This window comes from Mercurialis annua, linkage group LG6, assembly GCF_937616625.2.
Source record: "Mercurialis annua linkage group LG6, ddMerAnnu1.2, whole genome shotgun sequence".
NCBI classification, from domain to species: Eukaryota; Viridiplantae; Streptophyta; class Magnoliopsida; order Malpighiales; family Euphorbiaceae; genus Mercurialis; species Mercurialis annua.
In genome coordinates, this window is record NC_065575.1 from 34,333,503 (window position 1) to 34,348,091 (window position 14,589).

Below are 14,589 nucleotides of genomic sequence, written 5' to 3' on the forward strand. Positions count from 1 at the left end.
TATATATCCAATTAGGAATAATACTCCTAATACCATATAGATTATTTATTTTCTATATATAGCATACCTTATTCACCTTTTAGTATACAACAAAAATCGAACACACAATGTAGACATTGATGTGAATAAGGGGAAAAGGGGGCGTATCTGGTGTGAGGAATAAAAGTTAATTCTAACCCTTTCGGATTACTTCTTGTAGAGAGTTAAACACTTTGTGGGTTTTTCTTCTAAGGGCATATTTATTAGAGATGTTCTCTATTTGGTGATTCTCCACTAATTTTATACTCCTTTTGATGATTAGTGGATGGCTCGATTCTTTCACCCGTGGATGTACGCTTTAATACAGAACCACGTAAATCTCTTGTTTTATATATTTATTTTGCTATATTGTTATTTGTTGATCAAATCCATAATTAAATACCTACCGAATGGTTTCGATTCCGCTACGCATACCAATCCGGTCAAGAACCGGTCACGACAATTGGTACCAAAGATGCAACATCGGTATCAATGTTACAACAGTTCGCAACGTTCATGGTATAATAAATTGTGAGCCAGTTGTAATACTAATTGGTTATCGCAAAACAATTTAGTAGGAAAAGAAAAATCATATTGTAGATCATTCAGCAAATAAGATATCCACTAAAGTTCATAAGTAAGAGTAGCTATGGCACGATACTTAGTTATTCAGCCGTAAGCAGAACACCTAATGTCAATACAAGTGGACCAGATTGAATTTGAGAATGCTTTAAGACTGAGATCAGAACTAAAAGAAAAGAATAACACGTTGCTATGTGACTTGAGAATCTTAAAACTCGATGAGCTGCAGTATGATGTAAATTTGTTGGACAACCCAAAAATTGAGATAATTGTTGGACTGCAAATGACAAATCTAGCCTGATAACACAAAGATATAACAGCTTTCTGATGAGCTGCCTATAAGAAGTATTGTCTGACAGAGGTGTGCCATCAGTTTTATTCAGTTTGTGTGAAGTGGTCATAGGTGTAGGAACTAACTTGGCCTGTAAGAAACCCATTTATGTAAGCAAGTCAGTAGTATACTTTCTTTAGCAAAGAAAAATACCTATTGTGGATTGAGCGACTTCAAGTCCAAGGTAATACTTCAAATCACCAAGATCCTTAATACTAAAAGCCCGATAAAGATTGGTTTTACATTTTGTTACCTCTTGTAAATTATTGCTTCCCATAATCAAATCATCTACATATACAAGCAAGACAGTGAAATCATCACTAGAACCTTTGATAGATAAAGAGGGATCTGTAATAGATAGTTTGAATCCATGAGCAAGTACGGCAAAAGTGAGCTTATCGTTCCATTTTCTACTAGCCCGTGTTAAGCCATACAGTGACTATTCAAATTGTATTAGAAGAAGGATGAGTAAAACTAGGTGGCAAGGTCATATACACTTCCTCTTGCAAATATCTACGAGAAAAGCAATGTTAACATCAAGTCGACAAAGAAGCCAACTTTTACTAACTGCTATAGCAAGCAATGTTCGAACTTCGGTCATGTTAACAGCTGAAGTAAACGAGTCAAGATAATTCAAGCCCTATTGTTATGTGTGCCCTTTGGAAACAAACCTTGTTTTGCATCTTTTAACACTGTCATCATATTTGAATTTGACCTTGTAAACCTACTTGTGAAATCCCAAATAAAATCTAAGATGGTGGTGAATTCGATTTGTTTAAAAAAATTAAACATAGTTTGAGTTTAGAGAAGAAAAACAAGAAATTTTACAGTGATTCAGATCATAAACCGATCCTGTGTTCATTATTCAATCTAACATTGAGATTTGATAATCCACCAAATAGGGTGTTTAAGCTAACACCAAATTTAATATAATAGAAATTTTCTGGAGTTGTACTTAATTTTTTTTAAGACTAATCACAAACCTACACTAATAATAGAACAATAAATGTTCACCAACACAAAAACAAAAAGAAATCAATAAATTGATGCACAATTAATAATAATAAAAGAAGAATTAGATGTTTAATAGATGTAGAGGTATAATGGTATATGTAACCTTTACTCTATGGTAATTGACGGAAATTTATAACCCCCCAAAACTCCTCTTAAAAACCATTACACCTCTACATTTCAAATCATTCTAATTGTGTAATATTTCAAATCATTCAACTTACTGTAATGTACCTCTAAGATAAATTGTATACCTTATTTTATATTATAGTAAGTTTTTATTTATTTCCCAAATTTGAATTAGTCTTAAAATATTGTAAAATGGTATACCCTGGTATTGTAATTTTTTTTCTAATTATGTATTTAGAAGGATAATGATATCTTTTTTATTGTTCTTAAATGAAAGAAAAAATGTCAGTTTTAATAACTCATAGAGTACTGGAGAAGATTTGAACCTAAAGAGTCCACCAAAGTCCACCTGAGACAGTGGAAAGAGCCGTACGTAAAAAGGACGCTAGAAGTGAATTTCGAAATGCCACTCCGGCAGTCAAGTCATTTTTTGTAGGAAAAAGAAATAAAAAGTGAAAAAAATACTAAAAAGTGTGAACTAGGTTTTACCTATATTGGGGTATTTATAGAGAATGATTGGCAATGTTTGTTATGAATAGGGTGACGTGGCAGAGTTGGTTACAATTTGTTATTACGTGGCCGATTCGATTATTCTTTCTTATGCCTACGTGATATGCGGGGGCGTTCTATTAGACATCCCCTTATCAGAAGATTTTTTGTGTCAAAAGATTTGTCAGGAGGTTTCTGTAAGTCGGCGCCAAGACCAGCTATCTCGAGCTGGTAATCTTTAATAGTTATAGGGTATATTTCTTGAAAAGGGATATCTCGGCTGTTTTCGGATTTGCTGGTCTCGAGATTGATTAAGTATTTGGAGGCGTGGTGGGTCGTCGTTGATCGGTGGTCTCGGTGTTTTGGTTGGGGTTCTAAATTTGGATCGCGAGTCTCGATTTTGGACCTCGGACTTTAGTTTGGGTCTTTGCATTTGTTCCCCCTATATTATTATCAAGTTTGATCCTAGTATATCCTATGTGGCACTAAAAATAAACCGAAACGTAAACTCAATCAAACAAATTTGATTTAATTTCGATGTATTGAATGGAAACCATAAGTAAACTAATTAAGATTTTTTACTGAACATAAATAAAAATTAAACTAATTTAATTTTAGTTTACTTTTTTAATTCAGTATTTTTGTAATATTATTCTTTCAGTATCTTGAAGAAAATTAACTTTTTTACCAATATGTTTCATTCACTTTAAGTAACTTTATTATAATCATAAAAACAAATAGTTTATTTCACCTCATCAATCTAATGAAAAAGAGCAATGCTATTTAATCCAGTGTTTTAAAAATCAAACCGGTAACTGAACTGGTAAAGTCACTGGGTACCAGTTTGACCGGTTGAACCGATCAACTAAATTTGTAATAAATATAAGGCCTAATTACTTAAAAAAATCCCACCTTGTAATATTTTTTCGTTTATACCCTCACCTAGGAAAAAGTTCATGTGTACCCTTGTTTTGATTTTTCGTTTTCATCTCTACCCTAAAATTAAATTTTTTGACAATTAAATTAATTAAAGGATGAAAACATTATAAATGATTAATAATATTAATGTTTAATTAGAATCTAAGCTAAATATAAAGGATCATTTTAAATATTTTTCCAAATAAAAAGAGGTCAAATTAGCTCTTTAGGGTAGAGACGAAAATGAAAAATCAAAAAAAGGGTACAAATGAACTTTTTTCTAGGTCAGGGTATAAACGAAAAAATATTATAAAGTGGGGGTATTTTAAGTAATTAGGCCTAAATATAAACGATGATGCTATGTTCTATGTTCTTTTAAGAAATTAAATTTTCCTGCAATTTTATATATAAATAAATTAATATTTGATGTTTATTTTTTTGGTCAATACATTTATTGGATCATTCATTATTCCTATATTTAAATTTTATTTTTATTATTTTTCTATTTTTGTGCACGAGAATTTTTTATATAGACTCAGTCTATCACGTCATCTGTGGAGTAAACCAATCATATCATAACATCTCATTAAAATGAGGGTATTCTTGTAATTTCGTTTGTTATTTGCATACACTTTTGAATAATGATATTACAAGAATACCCTCATTTTAATGAGGTGTTATGATACGATTGGTTTAGTCCACGGATAACGTGCTGGACTGAGTCTACCTAAAAATTTCTCTTTTGTGCACATGGAAAAGTAAATGACTAAAAAAAGAAAGAAAATATATTAGCAAATAGGCAAGAAGAGGAGTAAATGTAAATGAGTTAAAAAAAAAAGTAGCGATCGAGAAGGGAATAAGAAAAGGCTAAGTAACAAAAAAATGAAGGGAAAGGCAAGAAAAGGAAGCTGAAGAAGAGCATGAAGGTTTGAATAACACGAAAACTCCATTAAAAATCTGAGATTAAGAGCTTCAAAGTGCAGTGCTAGATTTTATCATTTTATATCTCATGTCCATGTTTTGTTCGTTTAAGTGTTAAATCACTCTTTTAAGGCAAGAAGAAGAAGGGAAAGAAAGTGATGGTTGTTGGAAGAAATTGTAAAAAGAGAAAGAAAATATTGAGGGCTTGAATATAGAGGAGAAACCCGCAGATTCAGAAGCCAAAAGAAACCTTAATTGATGTTTTTCATTTACTTTTTCAAGAACTGGCGGGTTTCTAAAAAAAGAACAGTTCATCGGTTCGATACGGTTCATTCCGGTTGGACCAGATTTCTGGTTCGTATGGATCTTTTGGACCAAACTGAATTTTAAGTCGGGGTTCGACCGGTCGAACCGGCCGGTACGGTCCAATTTTTCAAACACTTATTTAACCCATTAAAATTAGACCAAATGTCGTAAAAAGGCCAAACTTTTCACAAAAGTCCTGACCTTTCAATTTTATCGATTTTGGCCAAAAACTAATTATTTGGTTTCACAAAAGTCATGACTTTCAATTTTATCGATTTTGGCCAAAAATGGATTATTTGGTTTCACAAAAGTCGTGACCTTTCAATATATGTGCATGTCACGTAGGCACCACATAGGCAAATTCAAATCAAATGAGTTGGCCACAATTGAAACCAAATAATCTGTTTTTGGCCAAAATCGACAAAATTAAAAGGTCGGCACTTTTGTGAAACTTTTATAAAAGATTTGGCCTTTTTACGACATTTGGCCTTAAAATTAACCCACTTTATTGTACCGTCTGACGTGTCCACAAATAAATGAATATATTTAAGGAAAATTGCAGAAAATACTCCATTTTCTAAAAGTATTTATAAAAATACTCCATTTTTGAAAATTTATTTTCTTACCTTTTTTCTGAAAATTTATTTTTTTACTCTGAAAATTTGTAAAAATACTCTGCTTTTTTTTTGAAATTGTTTGAAACTGTATTATAAACGGTTTCAAAAATGTCAAGTTAGAAACTTTTTGAAATCTTTTGAAACTGTAATAGACACCGCTTTTTAAAATTATTTTTTAAAAAACCGTTATAAACCGTATGAAACCCCATTTGAAACTGTTTGAAACTGTATTTAAAATTGTATCACAACTGTTTTGGAAACATATTCAAATTGTGTTTTTTTAAAACTGTTTGCAACTGTTTGAAGCTGCGGAGTAAAAAAATAAATATTTAAATTTTTTAAATACGTTTGCAAAATTTCAGTTTTTGAGTTAAATTTTGCAAATATTTTTAGTATTTTAGGTATTTTTGCTAAATTTCCCTATATTTAAAGAGGAAATTTAAGACATACACTTTTGGGAAGGAATTGAGCAAATATAAAACTTCCACGTTAGATGGTACAATAAAATAATTAATTTTGTTGGATTAAATAGCATTTTTCTAATTAAAATGATTTCTTTAATTCAAAATTGTAATGCTGGAAATTATTTAAAGCACTTCTAATTTTCTATTACTGCCAAATTTCTGATTAAGTACATAATCTCATGTTTCCATATTATATAGATCATAAATGACATTTGGTACAATAGTAAATGATTAAGAAGTTTAAAAGAAGATTATGGTTAAAAAAAATGTTCTAGTCATGATTATCTCCGATCATAAAAAATGCCACTGCTGTAATATAAATACCTCTTAATCACATATTTGTCTTTTAAATATTTAAAAAATGAATTACATAACTGCTAAAGTTATAATAAAAATAATTGTGCACAGAAAATATGTTTATTCATTCATATATTAAAAAATGTAGTTTATTTAGTTAAAATTATACTAACTAACTATAATATGCTTATTAATAATTAGTGTATTTTTTTCAATATATTTGCTAATTACTTATTCATAATGACTCATAAGCTACATATAAAATTAATTTCAATATTGCAATTATCAAAGAGTTTCAGTTATTGTGGTGGTCATAAGCATAACCTATTTTAAGCATAACCTATTTTATTCATTTGACTAAACCTAATCCAATTAAGAGTATTTTAAATCTGATTAACTACTTTCTAGAAATAGAAACAAATTCATAATTTAAGACGCTTATAGTAGAAAGGCTAACAGTTTGAAAAAAACCTCCACCTTTTACTCTTTTTTCATTTACATCTTTACGTTGTAAAATCGCCGGATTCACTCAAATTCGCATCTTTCATTTTTAATTTCACCTTTAAGCATTAAATTGACCTCTTTTCACTTAAAAAAAAAAAAACTCAAATCAATATTTTATATTTTGCATATATTCTAAACAACGCTTATTATTATATTTTTAAAAAAACTCTTCTTCTCAAAAAAAATTAAATTCAATAATAGCTTATTTGATACAAATAAATATTATTATGTTATAAATATAACTTTTTTTGTTTTAATTACAACATTAAGAACTATTTATAATATATGTTAAAATATGAAATATTGAAAAAGAGATCAATTTGATGTTTGAGGATGCAATTGAAATCAAAAAAGTGTGGATTTTAATATTTGTGGGTACAATTGAAAACAAAAGATGTGAATTTGAGTGAAATCTCTTCTTATGTTTCGGTTTATTCACCGATCTAAAACGATTTTACAACGTTAGGATGCAAACGAAAATGGACTAATAGGTGGAAGTTTTTTCAGACCATTAGCCGAGTGGAAATCAACCTATCTTTCATGGAAGGAGAAAATAACATTTTTTTAGATAATTATGAAGGGGGAGCGCTTGTGGTAGAATTAATATGAATTTGTACATAACACAGACACACATACACACACACATATATATATTCATCTTTCAATATTTTCTAAATATTTTTTTATAAAATATTGTAAATTTTTAAAAATTACATTTCATATTTGACCACTAAAACATTATTTATTTACTTTTAAGTTTTATTTATATATGCATTTAAAAGAAACATCAAAATTACCCTAAAATCATCAAAACTACGCCGCCGGTATTCCGTGTTCGGTCGCCAAAATTTTAGCTGAAAAAGTGTTTGAACGACGTCGTTGCGGTCAACGATAGTCAACAAGCAGTCAACACATGGTCAAAATGTGACATGTTCATTGTCGAGTAGTGGACTGTTGACTTTGTGTGATTATTATTTCTGTGTATTTTTTAAGTGTTTAGTAGTTGTATCTTAAAATTTTTCTTAGTGTTTTTTGGATATTTTTCAGTGTATATTTGAAATACTAATTCAAAGAGTATACTAAAAATAAACCGAAAAGTAAATTAAAGTAAGCAAATTTGATTTAGTTTCGGTTTATTGAATAGAAACCAAAAGTGAACTAATTAAGATTTCTTATTAAAAGTAAATTAAAATTAAACTGATTTAGTTTTGATTTATTTTATTTTATTTTTGTCCTTCTTAATTAAGTATTTTTGTAATACTAATTTTTTAGTATCTCAAAAAATTTAATTTTTTGCCGATATGTTTGCAATTTTTTTCTCCAATAGTTATGAAAAAATTCCTATATCATAACTATAAAAATATTTAAATTATTTTTTTACAAATTATTAAAATAATAATTATAACTAAATTTTTTGAGTCTCTGAAAAAAATTATTACTTTTTTTTCTTATATCTTTTCCGGCAGCCCTCGATGGCCATCGATGGTTTAATTTTATCATCGACGTCTTTTATTTATTTTGTTTTAATTTCATTAGAATATAATAAATAATCAATCTTTTTTTATCTTTTTCTTGATGAATTAAAATTTATCTACAAATCGCATATTCAATTCAATTGTCAAGAAGCGAAGATAGATTAAAGATCTTTCAACAATAAAATGGAATTATTTACGAGTTATATCAGTTTTATTTATTTTTTATTTTTTGTCTTTTTTTTTAAGTTTTATTTTGTCATTTCTTCGTGAAAGGTTTGTTGTCCTTTTATTTGGAAAAAATTTATTAGTTGGAAAAAATTTATTAGGTAATGGTTGAATCAAATGTTATGAGTTTGCAGATGATTTAAAAAGTTTGATAGAAGAATGATTGAAAACTGTACTTAATTGGCGAAATAATTAATAATTAATTTTTTATTTTTGTAAATAAAATTTGAGAATTAAAAGGATGTTGTCTGTTTCATATCAGGTTATCGAATTTAATATTTGAGTTATCCCAATTTTTTTATAACTATAATTGTTTCATATCGATTAATAAGATTTGATATATTAAAAAAAAAATTGGGTTTTAAATGTTTTTCCATTCTCCTTCCTTATTACCAAACCCAAATCTCGCAATTAAAGATTTGGCGCACTTCTTTCTATCTTACGCCTTATGTGCATTACACCCCCTAAGCAGAACTTACGGCGCTCATCAATTACACGCGCCCCTACATTCGCGTGCTCAAGCCGGTCTTCAAGAACACAACAGCAAGAAAGGTCATCCCTCATAATCATCAACAAAAAACTCAAACTAAAGACGCAGCAGACGCGCGTGTAATACTACACACAGTCGCACAGTGGCGCTATTTTATCAAAAAGCATATCCGTTATTTTGAAAATTTTGAGGACAAATACAAAATAACAACAAAAATTAGGCCAAACAAATAAAAAAATAGTAAAAAAAATTTCCCTCTCGTTTTTTTCTTGTTAATTTGTCTCATTCTCTCTCAAGTTCCAGCTCAAGAGAGGTCCCATGGTGTTTCTCTCTAGGGTTTCGAATAGAGAAGAATGCTGACTAATTTTTTCATCAAGATTTTGTAGAGATTTTTTTTTTTCTTTGTGTAGAATAAATTTGAAATTGAAATTTTCTTGATTTGGAAATGCCGGCACGGCGGTCGAAGTCGGAGAAAGAAGATGACGGGAGGCAGCTCCGGCGTGACCCGTATGAGGTGCTTGGGGTGTCCAAGAACTCGACTGAGCAGGAAATCAAGACTGCCTATCGTAAAATGGCTCTTAAGTATTATTTTTTTAAACCTTGTTCTTAATTTCTTTTAGTCGTTATTAATCTTGAGATTTTGATGTATGAGTGTAACATGAGTATGTTGTGGAAAAAATTAGAGTCACAATAAACCTACAGCTGGTGATCTAAGTGTTGCTGAATTGTATAAAAATGTAAAGGGAAATAAATAGGGTAATTTCGACTATAGGATAAGGATGTCGAAGGAAATGAACAGTGTAATTTGTATAAAAGCAATGAAGCTGTATTTAGGAATTTCAAGAAAGCCGTATGCTGCTGTTACTTATAGGACATTCAATTGCCTTAATTGTGTTAAGGTTACACGTAAAATGCTTATTTTTGGATCGTTGTTCTTATAGACAATTTGATAGAAGATATAATGTTTGTATTGACCCTTTGTAAGGTTTAAGTTCTCTTAATGAATCTATTTCAGATACCATCCTGACAAGAATGCAAATGATCCTGAAGCAGCTGATATGTTTAAAGAAGTTACTTTTTCTTATAACATTTTGTCTGATCCAGACAAACGCTGTCAGTATGACTCAGCTGGTTTTGAGGTGAGCTTTCGAGGATGATTTCTAAATTTTAAATTGCAAATGATATGAAGCTTTGTGTTTCTCTATTTTTTCGCTGATTCCTTTGTTTGTTTCTTAGCTGTCACACATGCTATAAGTTGAATTTTTTAATTCTTTTGTTGGTTTAGTTCTTTAGCTTAATCTTTTGGCTGTAATCAGGCAGTTGAATCAGAAAGTCAAGAATTGGAATTAGATCTGTCAAGCTTGGGCACAGTGAACACTATGTTTGCAGCACTTTTTAGGTAGGTCTTAATATGATTTTCTGGCTTTCTCCTACTTTATAATTCATTCATCGGACATTTGTCTGTCTCTATATATAAATAGTTACTAGTACTTCTATATTGTTTTATTGATGTTGGGGTTAATTTTTGCTACACAGTAAACTCGGTGTGCCAATTAAGACCACTGTATCAGCAACTGTCTTAGAGGAGGCACTTAATGGTATTGTCTCTGTTCGTCCGCTTTTGGTTGGGCAACACATTTCTCGGAAGGTTAGGAATTTATGTCTCAGTTTAATAATCTTTGTTACTAATGTGCTAGAGCTCATTGGTATTATTATATTTTCAAGCAGGTTGAGAAGCAATGTGCTCACTTCTATTCTGTCACAATAACGGAGGAGGAAGCAAGAGCTGGATTTGTCTGTCGAGTGCAATCGTCTGACAAAAGCAAGTTCAAGGTTTGGATAAAATCATAAACATCTGGTGGAAGTATGTTGTCACAAATTCCCATCATAATGCCAGCTAGATATACACACAATTTATTGGCTTCTTATATTTTCATAACAAATAAGTATTTTTTGAGCTAGGGATCCTAGATTCTTTGAGGGGTCTATGTTTATATGAGGTACAAGCTTCAATTCCTATCATTTCTGATTGAAATAGAAAGTAAAGATTGTTCAAACAGATCCTGTCCTGCTACTTAAACATAAATCTCACTCCTAGATATTGAGCTAGAGAGCCACTTCTTATTGAAATAGGATACTAGGAATTATTTTAAGTATTGTATTTTTATTGTGAGATACATTGGTATCTTTGTTGCACCAAGAAAAGCTTTTGCAAGGAAATGGCTTCTAGTTACTTGGTTTAGTTGTTCATGGTGAGATTTCTTTCATTATAGGACTTTTTGATCAAAAGTTAAGAGTTATGGTGCTCTCAAGCTAGCAACAAAAAACTTTATATGCTGCTAAAGGGTTGGTGAATTTAAGATCTAAAGTCATTCTACAATGAAGTATAATTTTTTTACTTGGCTGCCACAAAATAAAGGCCCCTGACCTTGTTTGCAATGGCAATATGGCATGTGAATTAGATGTATTAAGGATTCTGTGCTCGGATTCTTTGCTTGTGGTGGTCTTGACTCTTGAGCCTTATATTTGCAGAGTATCTCTCTGATTGTTCGGTGGAAATTGGATGTATAATAGTGTGGAGAAGATAAAGGTAGGATACAATTGCGTAGACTTCAGAGACAGAGCTGTGATGCTCTGGTTCTGGTGGATTTATGCTGTACTCTAGTATCTCTCTGATTGTTCGGTGGAAATAGGATGTATAATAGTGTGGAGAAGACAAAGGTAGGATACAATTGCGTAGACTTCAGAGACAGAGCTGTGATGCTCTGGTTCTGGTGGATTTATGCTGTGAAGTTTTGTCCCTGTAAACCATCAGAATTTCTCATCAAGGTCATGTATTTTATTGCTCCTTTTGAAATTCACTTTTTTAGTATGGCGGTGCATGTAGAGAGTACTTAGGTGAAAGTTGTAATAGGAGATTGAAGTAACTGACCTTTTTATATTTGTGGTCAAGGGCTGGTAAGGCTAAGTTACAAACAAGAGATTAGCAATTTACGTACTTTCTAGGAAATTGCATAGCCGGGCATGGACTAATAAACTGTCTTTGGAGATTTTTGAGCATTAGCATTGTGAGTTCATTGTGAAATAAGACATGGCTCTGATCTGTTCCATTGCACTGTACGAGGTTGTAGCTGAAGTGAGAGCCTTACTATTTTGTGCTCTTTCAGTGGATTTCAGAAGAGGACGGTATGAAGCGTCCTTAGGAGATGCTGAAAGAAGTTTCTGAAACATTTGTCTCCAATTAAGGCCTTATACTCTCGTATCTTATCTTGGTTACTGAAACTGATTTTCTTTGGGTGTATTAAAAGGTTTATTCTGTTTTTCTTTTTTGTGTGCTTGTACTCTGTATAATCTCTTCTCTTCTGATGTTAAAATAAGACTTCATGATCACTTGGCATGAGGTTTAGAATTCTGAATGGCACATTACTCTCCTGAATTGCTTGTGTGTCCTATGGTTATGCATTCTGAGCAGATTTGACTTTGTTACTCGTGAGCATCATATTATTTTACTAATGCAACCTTCATCTCCTGTATCATTGGTCTTGTTGCTTTGATTTTTTATAACTTCCTGTTTACCAATTTTCAGATTCACAATATTTTCATCCAGTTTCTATGTTTCTACAACAAAGTATTATGCATTACTTAGATGATGTACTAATATATTATTTTGGTGATACAATATCTATTCAAATGTGACTGCCGGAGTCTTACTAGCTGACTACTTGTCTGCAGCTGTTATATTTTGATCAGGAAGAGAATGGTGGACTAAACCTTGCTCTACAGGTAGAAAGCTTTCTTTTCTTGAATAGATTATGTTTTGTAACAAAATTGTTCTTTTTGTATCAAAATCCACATGTTTTCCCCAAATTAAAAATCATGTCCATGTATTTTAACGTATTAATTTGTCAAGTGTTATGCCTTCATCATCATTTTTCCCCACTTTTGGAAGTGTCAATCTTCTAGATGGTCCACTTAGATGAATATTTTGTGAAAAGTGGAATAATATTTAAGAGCTATATTGTAGAAATATACCTCACCTTTGGGCTTCTCCGCGTTTTACATGGTAGTTTTGGTAATCCTTGCTTAGGGATAAGTTTCTTCTTTCTCTTTCTTGTGCTAATTGATCAATGTTTGAGTAAAACTCGACTTCTTCACTCGTATCCATCATCAAAAGATTGAAGAGCACTTTTTTCTAAATATTGGTTCTCTTAGTATATGTTTGTGACTTATCTTTCTGGCCCCAGAATTTGCACTTAACAAGTCTAGAGTGAGAACTTTGTTCTCAAGGCAAACTACAAACTATTAACTAACGCTATTCTCGTGACTCATGGGGTAACTAGCTGAATGCATAGAGTCGTACCATTAAAAGGGTGTGTCTAGGTGAATAATGTGCAGCACCTTCTTAATTTTAAAAATTAATTTTGTTATAATTTTGAGTATTTAAATTTAATTATAATTTTGCTGGATTTAGGAGGAGAGTTTGAAAACAGGAAAAGTGACATCTGCTGGAATGTATTTCCTTTGTTTTCCTGTTTACCGGTTGGATCAGACAGTCAATTCGGTGAGTTGTGATTCAGTAAATGATTGTTATTATGTTTCTCTTATTTAGTTAGCTTATTGTTCTCCATTGTTTCTTCGGAATTCTTGTGTTTTTAGAGTGCAGCTGCAAAGGATGCAGATGCTGCCTTCTTCAAGAAACTGGATGAATTTCAGCCTTGTGAAATAAATGAACTGAAGGCTGGCACCCATATTTTTGCTGTTTATGGTCAACCTTAGAACTTTTGTGCTCTTCTCAGTTTGCTATACCTTCTCAATGATGTTTTTATTTTAATTATGGAACATTCTCATTTATATATATTCTGCCTTCTCAATTATGAAGTTGATTGTAACATTTATATTTCCGACTCTTCCTTCCATGCAGGTGATAATTTTTTCAAGAGTGCAAGTTACTCGATAGAAGCTCTTTGTGCTGCGCCCTTTATTGAAGAAAAAGAGAATCTTAGAGCTGTTGAAGCTCAAATTATTGCAAAAAGGGTTGAAGTGTCCAAGTTTGAATCTGAATATAGAGAGGTATGGTTATTCACTGTATACTTTATGTATAATAATTGGTTCTCTCTCATTTCTAATAATTTTCAACAAATTGTCGGCAGGTATTGGCACAATTTACAGAGATGACCAGTAGATATGCACAAGAAATGCAAGAAGTAAGTAGCCAATGAAAATTTTGATTCTACGTGTCGTGTCACATTTAGATTGAGGTTTAAGTCGTTTGATTATTGCTAATTGCAGATAGATGATCTTCTTAAACAAAGGAACGAAATTCATGCCTCGTACACAGTTGCTCCGCCAATGAAGCGGAGTACAAGTAGGAGCAGAAGTAAGGGTCCCCTTAGGGAGACCAAAGAAGATGGACAGAAAAAAGATAAGAAACCTTCAATTAGGGACAGAACTAAAAAAAAGAAATGGTTCAATATCCATTTAAAAGTTGACAAGAGAAAGCCTTGCTAATACCTAAATGTGGTATGATCTAGAATTTTAATTCTTTTTTCTCAATATCGTACGTGTTTGTGTTAACATAGTGTAGTCACATATTATTTGAATATCATCTAGATGATTTAGGAAGATGAATCCTATACACGGAATTGATAAAACTATGTCTGCACTCACTAACTTGACTGCATTTGATTTAAAGATGAGCTGCATATCAGTGCTATGGTGGAAATGCTCCAATGCTCTCATTGACAGTGTCAAATTCTACGTTTTGTTTTCTCCGCTGTCATTCATCATTTTCTTTGGCCTCTTTGTAACTTGT

At 31.4% G+C, this 14,589-nt stretch overlaps 1 protein-coding gene across 2 annotated transcripts; it reads left to right on the forward strand.

Moving 5' to 3' along the window:
* The first annotated feature begins 8,998 nt into the window (after positions 1-8,998).
* Positions 8,999-14,529, forward strand: LOC126688130 (chaperone protein dnaJ 16). Of its 2 annotated transcripts, none has more exons than XM_050382725.1 (11): positions 8,999-9,359; positions 9,793-9,916; positions 10,094-10,176; positions 10,314-10,425; positions 10,503-10,610; positions 12,510-12,560; positions 13,249-13,338; positions 13,434-13,542; positions 13,699-13,847; positions 13,928-13,981; positions 14,067-14,529. In XM_050382725.1, the coding sequence occupies exons 1-11, from the start codon at positions 9,223-9,225 to the stop codon at positions 14,283-14,285; spliced, it is 1,236 nt and encodes a 411-aa protein (XP_050238682.1). In that variant the 5' UTR covers positions 8,999-9,222; the 3' UTR covers positions 14,286-14,529. The 2 variants fall into 2 exon arrangements, with proteins under 2 accessions (XP_050238682.1, XP_050238683.1); XM_050382726.2 differs by having other exon boundaries at positions 9,002-9,359; positions 10,506-10,610.
* The last annotated feature ends 60 nt before the right edge of the window (positions 14,530-14,589 follow it).